This window comes from Perca fluviatilis, chromosome 21, assembly GCF_010015445.1.
Source record: "Perca fluviatilis chromosome 21, GENO_Pfluv_1.0, whole genome shotgun sequence".
NCBI lineage: Eukaryota > Metazoa > Chordata > Actinopteri > Perciformes > Percidae > Perca > Perca fluviatilis.
Genome location: NC_053132.1, coordinates 18,751,899 through 18,772,866, shown reverse-complemented (window position 1 = coordinate 18,772,866; position 20,968 = coordinate 18,751,899). Strand labels below are relative to the sequence as shown.

At 45.5% G+C, this 20,968-nt stretch overlaps 1 protein-coding gene across 3 annotated transcripts in view; it reads right to left on the bottom strand.

The window, feature by feature from the left end:
- Positions 1 to 20,968, bottom strand: part of raraa (retinoic acid receptor, alpha a) — an 81,272-nt gene that overhangs the window by 30,861 nt on the left and 29,443 nt on the right. Inside the window, exon 1 of one of the 3 annotated variants that reach the window (XM_039787369.1) lies at positions 10,747 to 11,795. The exons of 1 other annotated variant lie outside the window; for it this stretch is intronic. In XM_039787369.1, coding sequence (XP_039643303.1) covers positions 10,747 to 10,924 — 178 coding nt within the window. In that variant the 5' untranslated portion in view covers positions 10,925 to 11,795. Of the gene's footprint in view, positions 1 to 10,746; positions 11,796 to 20,968 lie in introns of those variants that run through there. One more of the 3 variants, XM_039787368.1, reaches the window with a different exon arrangement.

The following is a 20,968-nucleotide window of genomic DNA, read 5'->3' as shown; positions in this document are numbered from 1 at the left end:
CTGATGTGTAGCGTCAGGGGGCTCCTTAGTGGAAGATTTGGGCAGAGCGAGAGGAGAGCGGGTGGGCGGGGAGAGGCAAACTCATTTTTCTTTAGTGCCAGCGTTAATATAAAAAAAAAAAAGTAAAAAGTGAGGGGCTTGTCGATAGCACTGGGAGGTTAAGTTAGCTCTGTGTTTAGGAAAAAATGGCTGATGAGAGCAGGTAGAGTCATCAAGGGAGCGCAGTGGGATGTTACTAGATTTTAATGAAAGACATGTTTAGCTTCCTCGGGTATGGTTTCTGGTTTTTCCCTTCTCCCTGTGTGTCTCTGTGTGTGTGTGTGTGTGTGTGTGTGTGTGTGTGTGTGTGTTGTCTGTGCCTCCACAGACACTAATTTCCTGCATGGATCCCTGACCTTTCCACATAGCCTGGGGGGGAGCCATTTGATCATGACACACACACACACACACACACACACACACACACACACACACACACACACACACACACACACACCATTTCCTGTGATATGGCCACCAGTCAGAGGGCTGGTTTTAGTGAGAAAAAGTTGATCTCTCCCTACAATCAGTCAGTCTAAAAATAATTAGGTCTTTTGAATAGAATTTTTTTTTTAAATGGATTATCTCATTGATCGACTGTACAGAAATACTGGCAGAGCTACAAAAATCGCTGTCCTGTTGATTTGGTCATGGTTGTTACATCACTACATTCTTTACATTGAAATTTTGGTTTGCCCATTGCTCAAGATTATGACTACAGTTTTCATATGTGCAAAGGAGCTATACGAAGCTTCAAATATGACCTTGACGTAAAGATTTAATGTAAAGGTTTTATTTCAAAATGTAAAAGCCTACAACTCTGTGTTCTTGAAAGAGTAAACTGCAGAACAATTATATTATATATATTATTAATATTATATTATACTCCGTGCGTCCATGTGCAAAGGGTTGCTTGCTCCTCCATCTGTAAGTGCATGCGAAAAATACTAGTAAAAAAAGTATGCTTGCATGCATGCATAGGATCATACTTGCTGTCTATGTACACAGTAAGCAGGCCTGCCAAAACAATAAGTGGAAGTAACCTGAGCCGAGCCCTCAGGTGAGCCTAGTGTTAATGCTCCCACTTCTCCCTCCTGTCCTCTTTCCCTCTGGGGTCCAGTTAACCCCAGCTGGCCTCTGTTGACTGCTCTGTCTCTCTGCCTTGTGACTGGGGCCTCATTATGACACTGAGGGGGTGCCGTTATGCGACCCAGTTCCTCTGCAAGTAGGAACCCACGCCTCTCCCAGTTAACTCTGTCCATTAAGCTAAGTGGGGCCTATCAATTATTCAACAGATTCCAATGTATAATTCAAGGGATAAGGGGACCTGTCATGAACAGCGACACACACAGGTGAGGAAAGAGTACCGTACTTTCAATTCAGAGTCGACTGTAATATTACCCATCTGTAAGCCAACATGTGTAATGTGATGAGGGAGGAAGTCGGGATGGAACGACAATACTAATGTCAATCTGTGATGAATAAGTAAATAGCCAGGCGTAAGGAAGAGGACCAACAGATTAGAGAAAAGGACAGATAAGAAGACAAAATGAGACGATGGATAGTTACAGGAAGTGGGCTGCCACAGGGATGATGAGAAGACAAACTGATAGAGAGGCAGGAACTGTCGCGCAGCATAGTGAGAAAATGAGAAACAAGCGTGGAGAAGACACGCCGCTCCAATATATCTTGATTTATAAATCACACTGAATTGGAAAAAACCGAGCTGAAAAATGAGAGAGGGAGGAGAGAGAAAATTAGGGCAGAAAATTCAAAGTGTGAGAAGGCAGCTTTACAGTGCTACACCCCTCCCCCCTCCCTCCGCTGTGTAGGCGTGGGTCCTGGGGGAGCCACCGATGTTAATACAGTTATTAAGCCTCTCCACTGAAGCCTGCTCCACCTCCCCAACCCTCAGCATCAAGGAGCTCTCTCTGCCTGCCAGGCAGCGAGCGAGCTCACTTGCTTCCACAATGAGATCAAACAGTCCCAAGTAGGCCAGCTCAGGGAAGGCCAGTGATGGAGCTTCCCGTTGAGAAGTAAGGGCAGGTGGGGTTGGGTATGTCAAGCCCGAGGAGAAACCCAGCAGGCTTTAGGGAAGATGGGAGGGAGGGAGGGGGGATAGGCTTCAACGTTGCCGTAGTTCCTCCTTCCCTTCCTCATTCTTTAAAGTCAGCTGACCAAGATTCCCATGCATCTCTTCCTGGTGTTGAGGATTACAGGGCTTTAGCAAGCATATGTGAGAGAGCAGAGATCTTCTCTTGCTAGCTTCAAGATGTATGTAGCTGTGGAGATTGAGTAAAGGTGAGCAGTGTGGGGAAGATGAGGCTGGGTGGCCAGGTTAGGCAGCAGGAGCCACTGTAGGCTACACTTTAATGTGCAAGTGAGGGAAACCCTCTCTTGAGTGCAGAAGGGAACCTAGCTGGTCACCACTGCAGCAGAGAGTGACATGCATGCGTGGAGGTGTGTGTGTGTGTGTCTAATAGCTGCATTACATCCAATCCATAATTCACACGAGGCAGAGAAGATTAGGGATGCCACTCTTGTCTGTAGCCAGGAGGAGCACATTTGGGCAGCCATGCAGCTTTGCACGCAAGGTACTAAGTAAAAAAATATGCCGGTCGGCTTAAGCTGCCATCTATCTGCCCTCACTGTTTAACATCTCTATAGCTGAAAAGGCTCAATTCTGAGCTAGCTAAAACATGATGAGGCTGGAGAGTGGAAACAGGTTTTGTCAAGGCAACTGGGACACACAGATTAAGGTTATTATAAAAACTGCTGCAAAACTGAGATCATATATAGGGCTTTTCCCCCTCCCCAAAAAAAAAAAAAAAAAAAAAAAAAAAAATATAAAAGTAAAAAAAAAAAAAAAAAAAAAAAAAAAAAAAAAAAGATGGGCACAATAAAGACAAATGCTGTAATGTGCTAAATAGGACAGGGATATAGGTCATTCTGTACCAGACTCAATTTGCCAATGCTGGCCTGTTGGCAGCCATTAGATGCAGGCCAAGGCTCCATCAGTCGCACCAGAACACTAATAATATCAGTCACCCAGCCAAGCCTCTCCCTCTCTCCGTCTGTTGTCTCCCTTCCTTTATTTCCTTGTTCTGTTCCTCCCCAATCGCTCTCCCCTGATTTTTGTTCAAAGGAGAAAAGGGCAAAAATCCAGAGGCCAAAAATGACATTAAACCTCCTGGAAGGCTCCACCGAGATTATTGTTTGAAAATGTCAGCTTCCCCCGGTGCCTGAGATCTCTCTCTCCCTCGCTCTCTTTCCCTCCCTCTCATTTCTTTCAGCTGAGAGGTGCTGACAGCCCAGACACAATAATCCAGCTGTATTGTGGAACCACCACAGTGGCAGCGGTGCTGTGCAAAAGGTTTCCCACGTATGGCGCGAGGGCAAAGCCGGGTGTCACGTTGTGGCATACAACAGCACCACTGCAAGCAAAGGGGGCTGGTCACCCGTTACTACAGTGCGCCACACTGTGCGACTTGACAACTCTGGTTCAAGTTGTTGTCACCTTTTTCCATTAGTCAGCTCCCCGGAAGAAGCAGGGGGTTAAAAAAAAAAAAATCAGTCAAAGGGCTCCTATATTTCTGATTTTATCTCTTTGCTTCCTCTTTGATCACAGCGCTATCATTTGGAGCACCAAACAAAGACGTGTTTGTGTGCGAATGGTAACAATAACTTTTGGTTGAAACAAATCAAAAGCACAACACTGAAACGGTAATTAAATACATAATTTAGACTTAGTCGTCTAGCATATGCTTGAGCAGAACTGATGAACAAATGCCTCTCTTCATTCTCTCTTTCCTACCCGCCAATCGTCTTTTTGCCCTACTATAAAAAGCCTTCCTCAGGTTACGGCTAAAAATCCTGTGGAATAACAGAATGTGCCCTCTCCGCTCTAAGTGCTGCATGGCTGCATATTTCCCCCTTCCCCAATCAGAGAGAGCATCGGGGCTGGCGGAGCTTTTGAAAACAAGATGGCTAGGAATGAGGAATAGACAAAGTCTTAACCCTACCAGGAACTAGCAGCGCAGAGGCTTCTGACATATTTATTTTTCACAGAACAATTAATGCTCCTCAGCATCTGACATGAGCACTTAATTATTGTGATAACTACCCAGATATCTCTCTCTCTCAGCCGAGGTACTTCACCAACAATGGCCCTGATAAGACACTTCAGGTCACAGCGAAGGCTAGACAATACGTCTCTCTGAAATGAAGGGGCTGCTTGATATCAGAGCGCGTTCCTTTTCACACACAGTGGCTCTATTCATAACAAACAGGATCCAGTGGCTTCAGTCTCTTCTCATTCACCTCTCGTAACCTACGCGTGTTCGGAGCTGCTCTGCTACAGGGCATCTCTCAGTTCACACAATGCTAATATCACAAACAGGGTTACAGGGAACACGCAGCCTGTAACCCGAGCCGTCGGTCGAACATGCTGTCCTATCCGTCACTTTCCAGCGATACACTCTTCCTTCCCACCTACGCCGCACTGTTGGCAGTCTATTTCATGCCGGTCCCAGGTGGGCCTTTAAGAGTCAAATGTCAGAGGCCGGGCTCCAGCCAGACACGTAATGAATATGAAATGATTCAGAGGGGCTGTGGGAAAGAGATGACAGTGGCGTCCAGACAGACCAAGCTCCTCTGTCACTAAGTGCGACCAGATTGAGCCAAGCTAGGCCCGGATGTCAGGAGAGAGAACCAAAGAGGAGAAGATACACAATATTGGACATCTAAAGTTACTTTAGAAAGTAGCTTCCATAAATCAAAACATACAGAAAGGGCTAGTCTTCCTCCAAACTTGCCCTGTGTGCACCCTGGAGGCACGTTAAAGACACCAACACCAGGTATTGTGAAAGGCAAATAAGGACTCTTAACCGCAATGAGATCATCTGAAACACTGAGACATCTCTTCGGAGATGGCCTGCCAGCATGATGATTAAAAGCACAATTGTAGCCAATGGGACTTTGTGTTCATGCAAGTAAGAAGAGGAAGCTTTGTGCACACACACACACACAAAAAAAAAAAATAAAAGAACTTGAGCCGGGGCAGAGCAGCTCTCCTGCTCCTTAGTTAACAACACTGACTGAGACGGCAGCAACCCAATGCTATTTTTTGCCCAGACAGCAGAAGAACTGCCAGGCTCATGTATTTTTAGCATACTAACCTCTATCCTATTTTCTCGGCTGTCCCACTCTCTAAATAGGAGGGCATTTGTGGCGTGTGTGTCTGTGCGTGAGTGATTGAACTACTTTAGGTGTACACAGTTGTCATCCATGTGATGTTAACACAGATCCGCAGAGGGAGACTAGGGATGAATTTTTTGGTGAAAGCGTCAGCCCTGTGCTTTGGCCTAGGGCTAGTGGCCTGAGAGAGAGAGAGACTGCACAGGAGAGGCAGAGGCAGGCAGTGGTCCTCCACAAGTGATGAAACAAGGCAACATTCCATGTAATCACTCTATATAGAGCGGATGTTGGCAAAGGTGGGGGGTTGGAGGGCAGGAAATCTTGAAAAATATGAGGAAAAATTAGGGCAGGCGAGCATTAAAGATTAATCGTGACACCGACTGCCATCCGGTGAATGCCACCATGGAGATGGGAAACAGAGAGGGAGAGAGAGATAAAGTGGGAGAGAGAAAGGAGACACTTTGGGAATGAAAATGCCTCGCAGATGAATTCTGGGGTGATGAATGTCCCTGGTTCAATACCCAGATGAATTTATGTGTGTTCCATTATGAGAGGGTGGGGATGAAACATGGAGATAGGGCGGAGAGATGGGGAAGAGGAGAGGGAGAGAGAGAGAGCCCCCCTCTCAATGTGGTGGTGAGCTAGCCATGCAGAGCCCATTGCGAACAAGCCATCTATAGAGATAAGTAAAGAAGTGATTACAACAGGCCCAGCTCAATTTCTGACAGTCAACGCTCGACTGCCCCCGTAGAGCCGAATTGATTTAAATGAAGAAGCTATGAATATTTTAGAGGGACGAACCTCCCTTTAACCTGAACTGTTTCGATCTCCCTACCACCCCTTTATGTGTGTCTGTGTGTGTGTGTGTGTATTACATCTGAAACTGTAATTATTGATATTGAGATTACGGCCCTATGTCACAATATCTGCAATCAGCTGCCTTCTTTAAGCCCTGATGAATCAATGACACTGCCTGGATCTTTTCAGTCTGCCTTGCTTTGTTCATCAAAGTGGGCTTTGCAGTGTACACAAACCCTTGTTTGGGGGTTTAGTGTTAAACCAAAATGGTGTACAGTGCTCTCTGACTGATGCCTCCAGGCTAATTCTCTCTACAAACAAGCTGGAGCCCATCGGTGGGTCTGAGCGTGTGTTCACAAAAAAAAAAACTGCCCGGACAAAAATATGCAGAATTTTCTGACATGCTCAATATGGAGTGACGCTGCAATATGCCACCTTCAGGAGAAAATAAAAGTTTGCTAGTTAGCTACAGCTTTGTTTGTGTGTGTGTGTGTGTGTGTGTCCTAAAGCCAGGTGCTCTGCCAACGTTCAAGGTGACGGACCACACCCACTCAATACACCTTCAACAACATTACTGAAACAACAAGTACTAGAACAAAAACATGCGTCTCTGTTGATCCTGGTAACACTGTGCCACGGTGAACATCCCAGTCTAAGGGCATCTCTATTTAGTACACGATGAACCGCATTAAAAACAGGCAGCAACAGCTTTGAAGGTTGGTGGCAAGGTGTTGTTTTGGGTAGCGAGGAATGGCAGGTTGTGAAATGCTGCCCTGCGGCCTTTCCCAGGAGAGCGGCGACAGCAGTGTTGAACTCCCTTCACCCTTGTGCCATTACAAACATACCTTGATGACAAAATGTGTTATTGATGTTCACCTGAAGGTGAAAGCAGGCGTGTTTCTGTGGACATAGCGATCTCTCTCTCACACACACACACACACACATACACACACACACACACACACTTTCTCTGTGGCGTTCAAGCTACTAAATCACTGTCGCCACTGGCTGAAAGGGGTTAGGCAGACGTGGCGCAATAAGGAGACTGTGTGATGCCTCCCCTCCCTGGAAGAACAGGGGACCTTGCCTCAATGCTGTCCATCCATCCTGCCACTTCCATCAAGTTGGGATCAACAAAGCCCCAGGAGGAAAGGTCCATTCTCTCATTATAACGTCCATTAAAGCCCTGAGGTCCACGGACGTTTAAGAGCATGCAGAGGAGTATAATAAAGCTCAGGGACTTGGCATTAAGGACAAACACTGCAGTTCAGGAATATTAAAGCCTGGGATTCGCATTACTGCTTTACGCCAAGCTGTAATTTTTCTTGGCTTTTGCCAAGAAATCCTGAGTGGCTTGATCAAGAAAAGAAAAAAAAAAAGTGTTCTGCCTTAAAAGACGACATTTCCCCAAATGTTTACGACAGCAACCTCCCATCAATGTCAGAAACTGCCAGTTGTGTTTGGGGACAGGAGGACGAGCCTCTCTCTGTTTATGCTCTGTTGTTCATGTTTTTCTCAATTCCCAGCTAACACTTGCCAAATAAAAACTGCATATATAAATAAAGGATGGGAGGAATTGATATTCACGGTTCTTTCGCAAGGCCAACACCAATTTGCTGGCCCGCACAAAGTCCAAACACATTACCCACAGTTTTCCATGTTGCTGCCTTGATGCTGCAGCCTCTCAGAAAGCCCAAAGACAAACCACATGGGTTTGTGATTTACCAGCAAAGCTCAAACTTTCTTGCTGTTTTCTCTTTTTAAAAAATCCACTCTAACCAACCTCCCCCTTCATCATTGCCCAAAATTGCTTCTGCTCTTACAGTCCGTTGCACCGAAAAACAATAAAATACCATCTGTTTTTTCTTGGGCCTCGCCTCCTGCTAGGCAAAAGGACTTCCGCACTTAAATACCACATGAGTCAGATTAAGCTGCCAGTCACTTGCCCCTCAGACACAGCGTTCGTGTTCAATAGCCCACTTGGCAGGCCCTGCCTTCAGAAGACAAACTAGCTAAAGCTCGCCCTTCTCTCTGCCTCGTCTACTCTCTATGGAAATCCCGGCTGACCGCTTTCTTTCGTACTGTGGACAGCCCGAGAGAGAGAAAAAAAACAAAGAGCAAGAAGCCTATGGGCTGGTGAGCATTTGAGCCCACCATGCAATCCCTCTTTCCTTCATACCCCCCGATTTTTTGTGTGTGCGACAGTCATGTGAACAAGGCCGTGCGCATTCTTTCAAGCATGAGCCCATAATTGCTGGAAGGATTCTGACAGGCACACAGTGAGAAAATCAAGTGCATTTAATCTGCGAGACGGAAGCCTTTTCACCATAAAGATTCAGCATTATTTGCTCTGAACATAACAATGTTATAAGCCTGCTGTGAATGGACAGACCTGTGCTGAAAGCATCTGGATGGAAACAGTCAAACAACTATAGTGGCAGCATCATTACAGAACTAATAACATCAGGGATGAGGCGTCCATATGATCTGGATTTGTGCCCAGCCACTTAATGGGTCCAGGAGGACGTTTACTTCAGCGAAGATGTCACTGAGTGCACTCTTAGAGCCAGAGAGCTCGTCTGTAAAGCCTGTAATGAATAGTTAGACCCAATTTGGAGAGGTTGAAAAAACAGAGGACCAAAAAGGGAAAGCACTGAGGGGGTAAAACATTTTTTTTTTTTTTAACTCCCGCAGCAATCTGTTTCCAAACCCACGTGCAGAGGATAACATACCATGAGACTAGTGTCTGTGAAGCTGGTATTTTAAAGTCCAAAAAGAGACGAAGCCAGAAGATGTTTTTGGGATTGTCTCGTGCTTTTGAGCCTGACTGCTTTGGATTCTTGCTAAATTGTGCTGTGTAGCGTCCGTTTTGTTTTCTATCCCTATGATCCAATAAGCCTCTGAGCCCCGTGATGACACTAACGAATGTTGTGCCTCTCTACTCACACCCCCCACCCCCACCGCTCCCTGGTTGTGCACTAAATTTTTTATTACATTCAAGCAGTAAGGCAAAGATCAGCTATGCTACCCCCCACCCACACCCACACACATACACATTCCCCCTGCAACTCCTTCGTTGAGCAACACAATGTGGAGTCAAGTAAAGGGATCAGAGGTCTTTTCCTGGGCCAAACCCCCACAGTCTCCCTCAGACGAGCTCACATGGTTTGAATCAATGCGGCCACTAGAGCTCTTTAGTGGGTCAGTTCGATAAATACTATGAAGTTTGCTGGATATCTGCTTTGAAAAATGTATGTGACTTGTCCTTTTAGTCAAGAGGAATTTCTAATCTCATGTGACTTAGAAAAACAAGCAGTGAAAAAGAGAGAAAGACTACAGTGCAAACATAACTGGTTTTGGAGTGGTTTTGTTGTCACTGTCAAAAGATTCAAAAAATCCTGTTGAAATTCCCCTTTGTTGTATGTTTCTATAGTCTTGCGACGAGGAGGAAATTGGCCCTTAAGAGCCTGTGGAGATCCCTGCTTTTTACACTCCTTCAGCTGTGAAAGACAACAGAGCCATCTCTTCTATGAAGGCCTGCTGGAGCTTTGTGCAGTGCAGCTCCTTTGAGGTATAGAATGGGAATGACCTCTGTGATACTTTGTTGTCGCAATAAAACTCTTCTCTTACTGCAGCAGATACCGTATCAATAAACTGAAATCTCCCAAGAAACTCACCCCAAGAAAAAAATAAACTACACTAAACACACACACACACACACCGAATCACTTATCCAAACTAAAGTCTTACTGAGATTTTAAAAGCATCATCAGACACTGATGTACTATTTTTAGACATGGCAGAAAAGCCTGTCAGGCACATGAGCCTACAAATAATACTCTCTGGTTGTAGTACTTAGGCTATTAGAATTACAATCTGCATTCTAATATTCTAATGTGTATGGTCTGTCAAGATATTAGGATAAATATGTGATTTAAACATTTAACTGTACAATTCAATTCTTAGAGCACACTGTGTTGTGACTGTTTCCCCAGCCTAACTACTAAATATAAACCACGGGTTTAAAACCCATTTAATTAGCGAAAGGTCAGATTGGCACATGGAATAGACAGGACTGTCCAGTAAAGGCCGTGCTGCTCAGGAACTTTGGCCTGTGTGTGCAGTTATTCAGATTATCAGAGGAACCGAGGGATAACACTGGCAGGAAAGTTTGATCTGATTAACGTTGGCATGGCTAGCACAACCTTGTTTGTATTTTGTGGATATTTCAGGAACGCAACAGCTTTGCATAACGTGGCCTGGATCAGAGCGCCGCAATCTCACCGACGTTTCTCAGAAAAAAATATCCAGCCGGTGGGCATACGGAGACAGGAGAGAGAGAGAGAGAGAGAGAGAGAGAGAGAGAGAGAGAGAGAGAGAGAGACACACACACACACACACAAAAGTGGGTCAAGTATATTTAAAGCAGTTATGAAGCTCAGTGACGGCCATAACATGCAACGCTGTTTGGCACATATTATCCGGTTTGAATAATTGAGATAAAACAGGATGGTGACACGGGAATAAAGGGTTTATAATAACAATTATAGTCGTGTTGTAATAAAATAATAATAATAATAATAACAAAATGGAAAACACGTCATTTACGTAGGCTATAAATAAACACACGCACGCGCACACACGCATGGACATAGAGGCTTTAACTTCCCCAATTAGTGAAATGAAGTTGAGGAGGCAGGAAAAGGCACCTACAGTGATTGGAGCCGTTCCAGTGCTGGTTCCTGATGGACGCGCTGTAGGGATGGGGCGCTCCGGGCACCAGTCCTTTCTCTGGGATCAAGCATCCTCTGCTCTGGTTGTAGTAATCCATCATTAAAAACGGGTTCGGGCTGGGATTCAGTCCCACAACGTCCACACTCTCATACATCATACGAAGCAGGGGATTATTATCCAAAAAAAATAAAAAATAAAACAATAATAATAACTAGTGTCGCGCACGCAGGAAAACACGAGCCTTGTGGTTTTCAGCTCGCCACCAGCAGAGGTAGAAACGGAGGGGGGGGGGCAAAAGAGGGGGGGGGTCTGCATTAAAATCGAAGGAAAAGTGGTAAATCCAAGCACAGCGGGAACATTTGAACATTTGGCATCTTCTTACAGCCGCTGTATTGATCGAGGAGTGAATCAGTGTCTGGAATAGCCTAATCGGCTGCGCTCAATCTGAAAACATCATTTAAAAGAACTGTCTGCATGGTGTCCGAACACGCCTGGGAATATGCACGCAATAATAAACCGAAAAGGACACGAACAACTTCAGCAGAATAGATGGGTCCTTTCGGCCTTGCTCAAAAAGAGAGCAATATTTAAGGCTGTATCCACACCATGATCCCGGGTAAAATCCCAGAAAAAAGAGAACACAAATATCCCAAGTCCGTGTCGACAACACGGGGAATTATCAATGGGATGAAAGCGCAGATATCAGTGAGGAAATCCCACCTAGTTGCAGTTTGTCCTTTTGGGTTACGGTCGGTTGTCCCGTTTGCGCCTCTGCCGTGGGAGGACTCCTGTCAGCCCTGTAAGTGAACCGGTCTCCCTCCGTGCGCTACAACAACCGGCGGCTCCTCTCGGTCAGACCCCGCTCTCCGATATCCAGGGTCGCATGGAACATGCAGCACCGCCTTGTTTGTATTCGGAGAGAGTCGCCTAAATCATTCCCACACCAAATCGTGCGGCTATCATGTTCTGCAAAAATGTGACAAGGCACAGCAGCTGAGGGCTTTGGCTCCACCTCCACTAGGTTCTTTTTCTTTTTTTCTTTTCTTTTTTCTTCCTCTTCCTACCCTCGGTCTCTTTTCATGCGTTGCTCCTCCTACTTTTAACCCCTTCAGGGACGTCACCATGGATCTCCCTGACTCTCCCCGGGCCCTGTACGGGACTGTGAGAGAGGAGGGTCCCCCCCCCCCCCCCACCCCTAAATTTAGGTGCGGGGAGGCGGGCTTTAAATCAGAATGTATTTGAGGACATAATTACGTTATATAAGCTCAATAATCTGTCTTTCATATCTTTACACGGAATTCAGGGATTTAATGAGAGTCCAGACATTTTCCTGGAAGTCCCTTTATGTTCTCACTCTCAATTTGGGCTCCTCCTTCCAACTTATTTGACCCTTTCCCCCCATGCTCTCATCAGTCCCTACCCGATTCTTTTTTTCTCCCCAGCCCTGTCTCCCTAATTTGCCTAATGCTATGCGCCTGAACTTTTCCTGAACCCAGGGAAGAAGGCAGCCTCACCTCCTGGTGACCCACTGGCTGACTCGGATTCGCCTTTCTGGCTCGCTCTCATCCCACATTATTCAAGGTTTCCCACCTTGTACACTCAGTGTAACACCATTACATTTTCCTCGAGTGCTGCCCAGAAGAGGCACCTCAGTTCACCCAGCACACATAAAGTAACACAAGTGGCAAAGTCACCCAGTCATGGTTACTGACACTGAACTTTTCTCAGTGCAGTTGCAGCTGGAATAAAGTCCAAAAGGAAGTCGTTTTGCTTCAGGCTTGCACCACCTCCCTAATAAAATGTTACTCCACCTTTACTCTGCAACGTTCCATGCAACATTGTTGCAACTTGTTATGCAAACATGCAGCCATGTCGTCCACCAGGCTTGAGTCCATGCCAAAGCTATCAAAGCAGAACTCGGAAGACATGCATGTTTCCTTTTTGAAGTCAGGAGACGCAAATATCAACGCTGAAAGAATATAGCGGCAATTACAGTCCCACAGACACATCCAAACTTTTTACACGTCGCCAGTGTCATGTTGTGGCGTTGACAGGGAAACGGAGCTTTTCAAAAACACTGACCTGTGATTGTCATGTGATCTGGAGTACAGCTGCCGGCTCAAGTTGCCTTCGCATGTTCAGTGGTAGAGATTAAGGCCAAGCACCCACAAGATGTTATTTTGTTGGAGGACAGCTCACACTGTATGATTATTTTTTTCACCTTCACACTGGCAATATAGAACATTTAGCTCATTTGAAATAAAATTAAAAGAAAGACCACATGTGAAAAAAGCAGGCATGTTTGATCCTTGATTGGGACGTGCCAGACAAAGCCAGAAACATAGAGGGGCAATTTCGACATATATTATAATAAAATAGCCCATGTTACATTTGATATTCTGTTACACTGCTGTACTGTACTATATTGTATTATTACAATTACATTGCACCTTTTACTATATTTTATACCTCATACTACACCGTCATATACTATCTATGATGGTGTTGCTTCCTTTTCTGTATGGTTTTCGTTATCTTTGTAATGTCATTGTAAATGAGGGCTGCCCCTCAATGATCTCTTGAGTATAAAAAAACACCTTGAATGTATACTGTACTATGTTAATATGCTATACTGTATAACCACAACATATGCTATATAATTTATATGTTGCTTTGTTAATACAGACAACCCTAGATGTCATGACTTGATCACAGTATATATTATTCGGGTGTACACTGTTTACATGTATACTAAAATTGCTGCTATTAATCATACCATGTCACTTCACCTCTGAACCTTTTACTTCTACTTATAGTTGTATATAGGGCTACATCTTATTTTATTCATTCTTATTTCTCTATTTATCTGTACTTATTTCTGCCTTTGTGCTGCTGCAGCATCCGAATTTCCCCTGTGGGGATCAATAAAGGCGTATCTTATATTATATTTCTGTGGCTGCAGATTGTGACAACTAGTTAATGATGGCGGAATCACCTGTCCTGTCCCATCGTTTTGGGACAATCAATCTTAAGCACTTCTCTACTGATTCGGTAACTTTTCTAAATTGACCTGAAAAATGCTAATGTGGATAGAAAATGTTTGATACATAAATAGCTGTCTCAAATATATATCTGCATTATTGTGGAAATGGCCAAAAACCTGTGTGACTTGTGTTGTAATCTACACCACTGCCTGAACAATAGCTCTCCTCCCCCACTTTTCCTACACCTGGGCCACAGACCACAGCTGGGTCTGACCAACATGGTTTCTGAGAGGGATTATCTGCATGGAGCCTGGCAGGGGGGCTTGGCCGGCTCCGCCCCCACTGACTGTGACACTTATTTAATGCAGGCCCCAGTGTGTTTACCCTGCCTGATAAGAGCCCAGTGTGCAGGCCTGGGCCACGGCGACCCCTAGCCTGCACTGATAGCGCAGTCACACATTCCTTGACAGGATTAGCCCTATGAGTAATGGCTGTCAGAAAATGCTAATTTTCCAGGCTCTGTTTTTTTTCTCTCCGAGGGGAGAGTATTCATCCTAGGGTAATACCCTGTGATAGCATAGAACAAGCTAAGAGATAACGGATTGTTGATCATTGCTTATTACGGAGGGGGAGGGAAGAATACAAGATTAGACCTGAAAAAAGTCCTTTTCCCACAGCTTTCTTACATGTATATTTAAACAAAACAGTCACTTTGTCATCCTTAAAAAAAAGGCTGAATATATCCAGGCGCATTGGATGAAATATCTGTGGTATTTTTTATTGTCACAGGAGAGAACAGAGTGCTCCTTGGGGGAGACAGTTTGGGAATTTGATGCATTACATCACATAAAAAAAATTGTTTAGAGCCAGGTGGTGTCCAGCCTGTACGTGAGTGTGACTGATCACAAACAAACACACACACACACACACACACACACACACACACACACACACACACACACACACACACACACACACACACACACACACACACACACACACACACACACACACACATTCACACATGAGTACCTATGCGCATACACACACTTGACAATTGGTGCCATGAATGTAGGGGAAGTAAGAGTGGTCAGTGGTCTCTATTGCATCTTCATGACAGTGTAAAGCAGAAAGACAAGAAGAGTCACAAGATGTTCGGCCCACGTTAACACACCAGTCCAGCTGGCTGTCCTTAGTCCAGCATCAATAAGCGCCACAGTACAGAGGACACGGAAAAGTACTTTGGCAGGAAGCAAAGCCAGAGAGAATGAGATTGTGTCTCAGAGGCGAGTCTTGATTGCGTAGCTCGGGCTTCAAAGCGTTGTTGTATAAAGCCGATGGAGTGTCCTGATAAAAGCACCATTCAGAAGTGGAGGCTTTTGCAGAAATAGATGATTATGTAAATGCAAAATAATCGAGGAATACCACGAGCGGTAAACATAGCGCCCTCGATTCGGAGCAAAGCTGGAAATGAGAGTCCAGCGGGGAGATGGGGGGTGAGTGGGGGAGGGAGGGGAGAAGGATTTTAAAGAGGGAATTCAAAGAGTTTTATGGGCAAGGGCAGAGAGGAGATTGCTGGCTGGACCTTGAGGGTGTCAAACTATTTTTACTGCCCCCCCCCCCCTTCTTTCTTCGCCCAATCTGGGGTGTTAGGAAGCAGTAAAAAGTGCTCTCCTTGCCATTCCTCCCCCAAGGAGATGTCCAGGTCTCTGTCAAGCTGTGGGGCAAAACATGCTGTCTGCTGATCAGCAGTATTATCCCACGACTGTGATGATCAGCACCATAATCCCCTCCACTCCCACTCATACCACTGGCATGGTCCCAGCAGCCAACTTCCTACTAGCCACCTAGCTCACATCTCCCTTGGGTGCTTGTCAGCGTTTGTGTAAATTTGTGAGTGTGCCGAGGTGCATGTTTGCTTTTAAGTCTACCTGAAACTACCACTCCATTCCCCTTACTGTCATTACGGTGTGTGTGTGTGTGTGTGTGTGTTTTCACAGCTGGTTTTGTGCAGCCCGTACAGGCAGCACCAGCCAAACCCAACAGCTGTGCTCCACAACAGCGAGCCAATGTGTAATGAGGGCCCGACCCTTCGATGTGAGAACAAGCTGCAGTTATCGATAAACACTGCACCACTTCCACCTCCTTTCTGTCTTTCTGTCAATCTACTGGATACACACACACGCACACACACACACGCACACACACACACACACACACACACACACACACACACACACACACACACACACACACACACACACACACACACACACACACACACACACACACACACAGAGAGCCTGACCGAAAGTTATACTGTTCTATAGATCTCTTCATTGGTGTTGTTGTTATCCTAAGTGTGTGTGTGTGTCTCTGTGTGTGTGTCTTCTAAAAAAAGACCCTCTTAGGGGCTGCAGGGATTTTGTGAAAGCTACCCCCCACCATTATCCCTTTAATGTCCCTGTGACAGCAGATTCCAGCATTTATGGTACAGGCCTATATCTGCCAATAAAGCCTTTTATTGTTTGGCCCAGCTCTATGGTGGCCGTAACCTGGTTTTCCCATTTTTTATGGGGACCTTCACTATATCACAGGGGGGAGGACAAAGCTGCCCACCATCGGTGTTTACCAAAGTATGGCCTACTCATAAATCCATCATGGCCGGCAGCATTCTGGAAATACCTCAGCAGAGGGAGAGAAAGAGAGAGAGGAGGGGGGAGGAGACATAGCTTATTGTACAGCTTGTAATCGTCCACACTCTACGGCCTGGAGTTAGAGGGCCCATCTCCGCAATGATCATCAGGTCTATGTTCCTTTGCACAGTCCATCACTCAGCAAATCAAGGGAAAATTGCTGTGGATGTTATCCTGGAGGAAGGATATCTCAATATCAGTCATCCCGGACTTGAAATGGCCCCCATTAGCTGCCAGAAACAGGGAGATGTTTAGTACATAGGGATGGACACACCGCTAATTCTATTAAGAAAGACCAGAGGGACAGAGAACGAAACACAGAGAACAAGCCAGAGGGGAGATGAGCGACTGAAAAAAAGGCTGAGGAAGTTAAAAGAGTAAAGAGGATATGACTTGGATAAACAAATCAATGAGCTGTGGTCAAAAAAAGCGAGTAGTTTGTTTTACAAATCTGAATTCTGCAAGGTATTTCCTAATAAAGAAAAGACCAAGATTACTGATTACTTACAAGAAAAGGAGCGCAGTTTGCCGGAAGTATAGATTACGGAGGGACATCTGGAGTCAAAAAAACTGTTTACATTAATTAGAAATCATGGTACAGGCTTATTTAAACCACTTCATTTCACTTCACAAGTGTCAGTCTGGAATAAGCAGAGATCCTTTTATGTTCTGTGCCATCTCAGTGATGTTCCAGTTTAAGTTAGCCAGGCAGTTGGATCATGATAAAATTAGGGTGGTAGGTCAGGGTACTAAAGTGTAATCTGTTTTTCGTTTTTGGTTTAAAATGAAAAAATGTCATTATAGTTTTGTACCCTGACCATGGTAGCTTTCTTTCTTCTTATGTGCCTACCTAACTAACTAAAGAGTAAGAAGCAGGCACAGTGTGATGAGTGCTAAGGCAAAGAGATGATCTGCTTCAGGAAAGGCCAGAGGGACAAGCATGGAGCAGAGGATGGCAGAACTCGGAGCTCAGTCCACATCTCTGCTTTGCCAAAATTTAAAAAAATGGCATCACTGATTCAATTAAAGATTCTCTTTACCTATGTATGATACCATTCATTTCTTCATTTCCTGCATCCAGGTTCTCGACCGCAGCCTTGCCCTCGTGGCCTTTACTTTACATACAAAAAGACAGACGAAGTGAGAAGTTCAGTGAGCGAAGAAAAAAAAAAAAAGCTGTCTTCTCATCAAAATGCACTTTCAAGCTTTGATTTTGCCCATTTTACTAGTTTCAAGCCGTTTCATCTCCCTGTAACAGAGATCTTATGCACTAGTGTCTGGGTGTCGAGGCGCTGTGTTCAAAAAGCAGCTCTGTATCACTAACATACCCCCCCCCCCACACACACACACACACACACACACCGTATTCTCCCACCCTGCCTCTCACTGCTTTCTCTCTCTCCAGTTTTTGAAGTGCTGCAGAGGGCTGATTTCCCGTTCTCCATTCAGAAGTGTGATGCTCGGGGTAGCCTGGTGATACGAGAGGAGGTGGGGGTCACTTTAAGTGGATTGCCCTCAGTCTTGTTGTGCCCAGCCTAAAGCATTATAACGCCTCTGCTAGTGACCTCCACTTCAATGGTGCCCCTAACACCAGTGCCGGGCAGGGTACTCTGACTGTTGTGAATGGTACAAAGACCGAATGTGTGCCATGAACCGCGCAGAGGTTGGATAACTGCAGGCTGAATGTGCAGTCAACACTCATGGAAACAGATGCGTTGTGTGTGTGTGTGTGTGTGTGTGTGTGTGTGTTTGTGAGATACAGCTCTAATCCTGCCTTAGCTCTTTTATAAAACGGACTGTTTTCTCCTGGACACAAGCTTCTTACATCCTGTTGTTCATGTTTTTTAAGTGTGTATGTGTACATTTGTGCACGTTCCCGCCAAGCAAAGTGAAATGTACAAAAGTGCCGAGCTGGTTCAGATGTTAATGAAACACGTGAAATCCCCTGCTTAGCCAGCAAGTTGGGAGTTGGGGACAACAAAGGCCCACGGGAGAGCAACAGACTGCCGCGGCTCAGAGCATGACAAATGCCTCTGCCACCGTCACCACTGTGGCCCCTGTTACCCGGCCTTATATAGTGGGGTGGGGGTTGGGGGAGACCGGCTATCTGCTTCATTCTAACCTGGGGAGGGGGGAGCAGGAGGAGGGTTAATGGAATGGATGACTCCGTCACATTAAAAGAGAAGGGAGCAGAGCGATGAGGGTGAGGGAGGAGGAGTCATCAGCATTTTAAAAGAATGAGGCGCAGGGAATGTAGATGGAGCACCTACTCCCCTTTCTCTGCCATCTCTCTCTGTTATTGTCCACCTCACACCTCACCCCGGGCCTAGTGTGTGTGTGTGTGTGTGTGTGTGTGTGTGTGTGTGTGTGTATTTGTATGAAAGAGATGAGTTAATTGGATGAGAGACAGCCCTTTTTAACCACAAGTCCCAGAAGTGCGTATGGGTCAACTTCATCTGAGAGCCGAGGACAACCCCTGACAGTGAAAAGTGACCTATCGGAGCACAGATTGTTATTGCACTGTGGTTGTTTCTGCAGTCAAAAGGTTTACTCAGTTCAGCCACAGGCAGCAGGGAAGAGGCTTGTCCTTTGTCAGGCCCAGACAACAAACCCAGAGAGCTGCTGTGAAAATTGATATCAATGTCTTTTTGACTGATATCAACTTTTTGCCCTCAGGCCTGCGCTTGATATTAAGGCAAAAAATGTACACTGGGGGGGGGGGGGATAGGGAACTACTGAAAACATGACCAACATCACGTGGCTCATCATATGCATCTCACAACACAGAGCAACTTTTGAGCTGTTGCTTAACAATGTTACACATATCCTCGCAATCTCAATGACATGGCTCTCACGGACCAACACATTTCAAATAAACATCTGCAGTGGCAGCTGTCAAACAGGTGCAGAGGCTACGCCAGAGGTACCCTTAACGCTCTTCACATCCATTCGATCTCACAAGGAAAAAGTTAAAGAAAATATTTGGTTTTTTCCCTCTTATATCGACTCATAAGCTTAAGTAAAGCAAGACTTCCTATCATCCACTTTTGTAGTTGCAACTATCAAATCAGGACTCCATCTGTGACAAAACTTTCAAGGGTTAACAAAAAAAAAAAAAAAAGCACAGAAGGGCTTTGAACTGATATAAATAAAGCTCAGCAGTCACTATGGCTACCCAAACCATCTGTGTTGTTAGCCCGTAGAGAGGGGAGTGTCCCAACAGTAAGTAAATAGGCTAATACAAAAAGTGAATGGTTCAGAAGGGCAGATCATTAGCTGGCAACATCTTACCATTCTCTGTGTGTGATACCAGAGGACAGTGGGGGGTTGGTACATGAAAAAAGAAGCCTGATAATATTTAACCAGTGCAGATCTATCATCAATCAGGACTCGCCCCCAACACACACACACACACACACACACACACACACACACACAGCCCATCAGTCCTCACCCCCAGCTCCGGCCTATTGTCATTAAAACCCTAGCTCCCTTTCACTCCTTATTCAATATTTTGAGCCATTGTTCGACCTTACATGCCCCCTCTGAACTACATTACTTTTCCCACTCTGGTGAAAGGAGAGGGGCAACAGCCAGAAAAAACACAATATGTTATAGTGTCAGCAGCAACAAAAACGTCAGCCGGCCATGGCAAAAAGTCTGGGTTTTGCATGCATTCTCAAGCGCAAACTCCAGATGAAGCATGCACGCCGTCACACTTTCTCCCCTCGTACTTGCAAACGCGGACACACAAGGACACACACACGCACACAAGGACACAAACACACACACACACACACACACCAGCATGGTGACCCTGTGGGTTTTGCTGGGCTCTTTGAATGAAAAGGAGAAGTCATTTATCCGACTCATCTTCACTACACCTCGCAGCACCTTTTAAAAACACTCTTTATTCCTTGCTAACGCTAAAGCTGCACCTTACTGACAGCATGATGGAGAGCCACATTCTGCCTCTCTTTCTTCCCTCCTTTCTCTCTCTGTCTCTCTCTCTCTTTCTCTCCTTAGTCTCTGTAGCTTCTCCTGTCTTTCCATCCTCGCTGCCAACAGTCCTTGCCGAAAAGTTAAGGCCAAGCTTCAGTGACGATGTAAGAAAGTGTAGATATGTGTGCATAGGGCATCTGTCTGTGTGTGTGTGTGTGTGTGTGTGTGTGTGTGTGTGTGTGTGTGTTGGTGGTGTTATGGCATGGATCTCTGTGTATCAGTGTTTGCATGTTTTAATAGGGGAAAAAAAGGGTGCCACAGTAAAAAAGGTGCAGGGCGTGGTGGTGGTGGTGGGGGGCGAGTTCACAGATGAGCTTGCACATGTATGGGGGTGAGAAAAGGCGTGCCAGGGGCTGCTGGGAGGCCTGGCATGTCAGAGCTCATCAGGAGTTAACAAAATCATCCTTCAGACCCTGTCAATATTCAGTTCTCTATCCTCTCACGCTTTTTACTATTTCCACTTGCATGTCATTCCAAATGACATGCGCTAAATGTCAACAAACCAAGAATGATGCATAT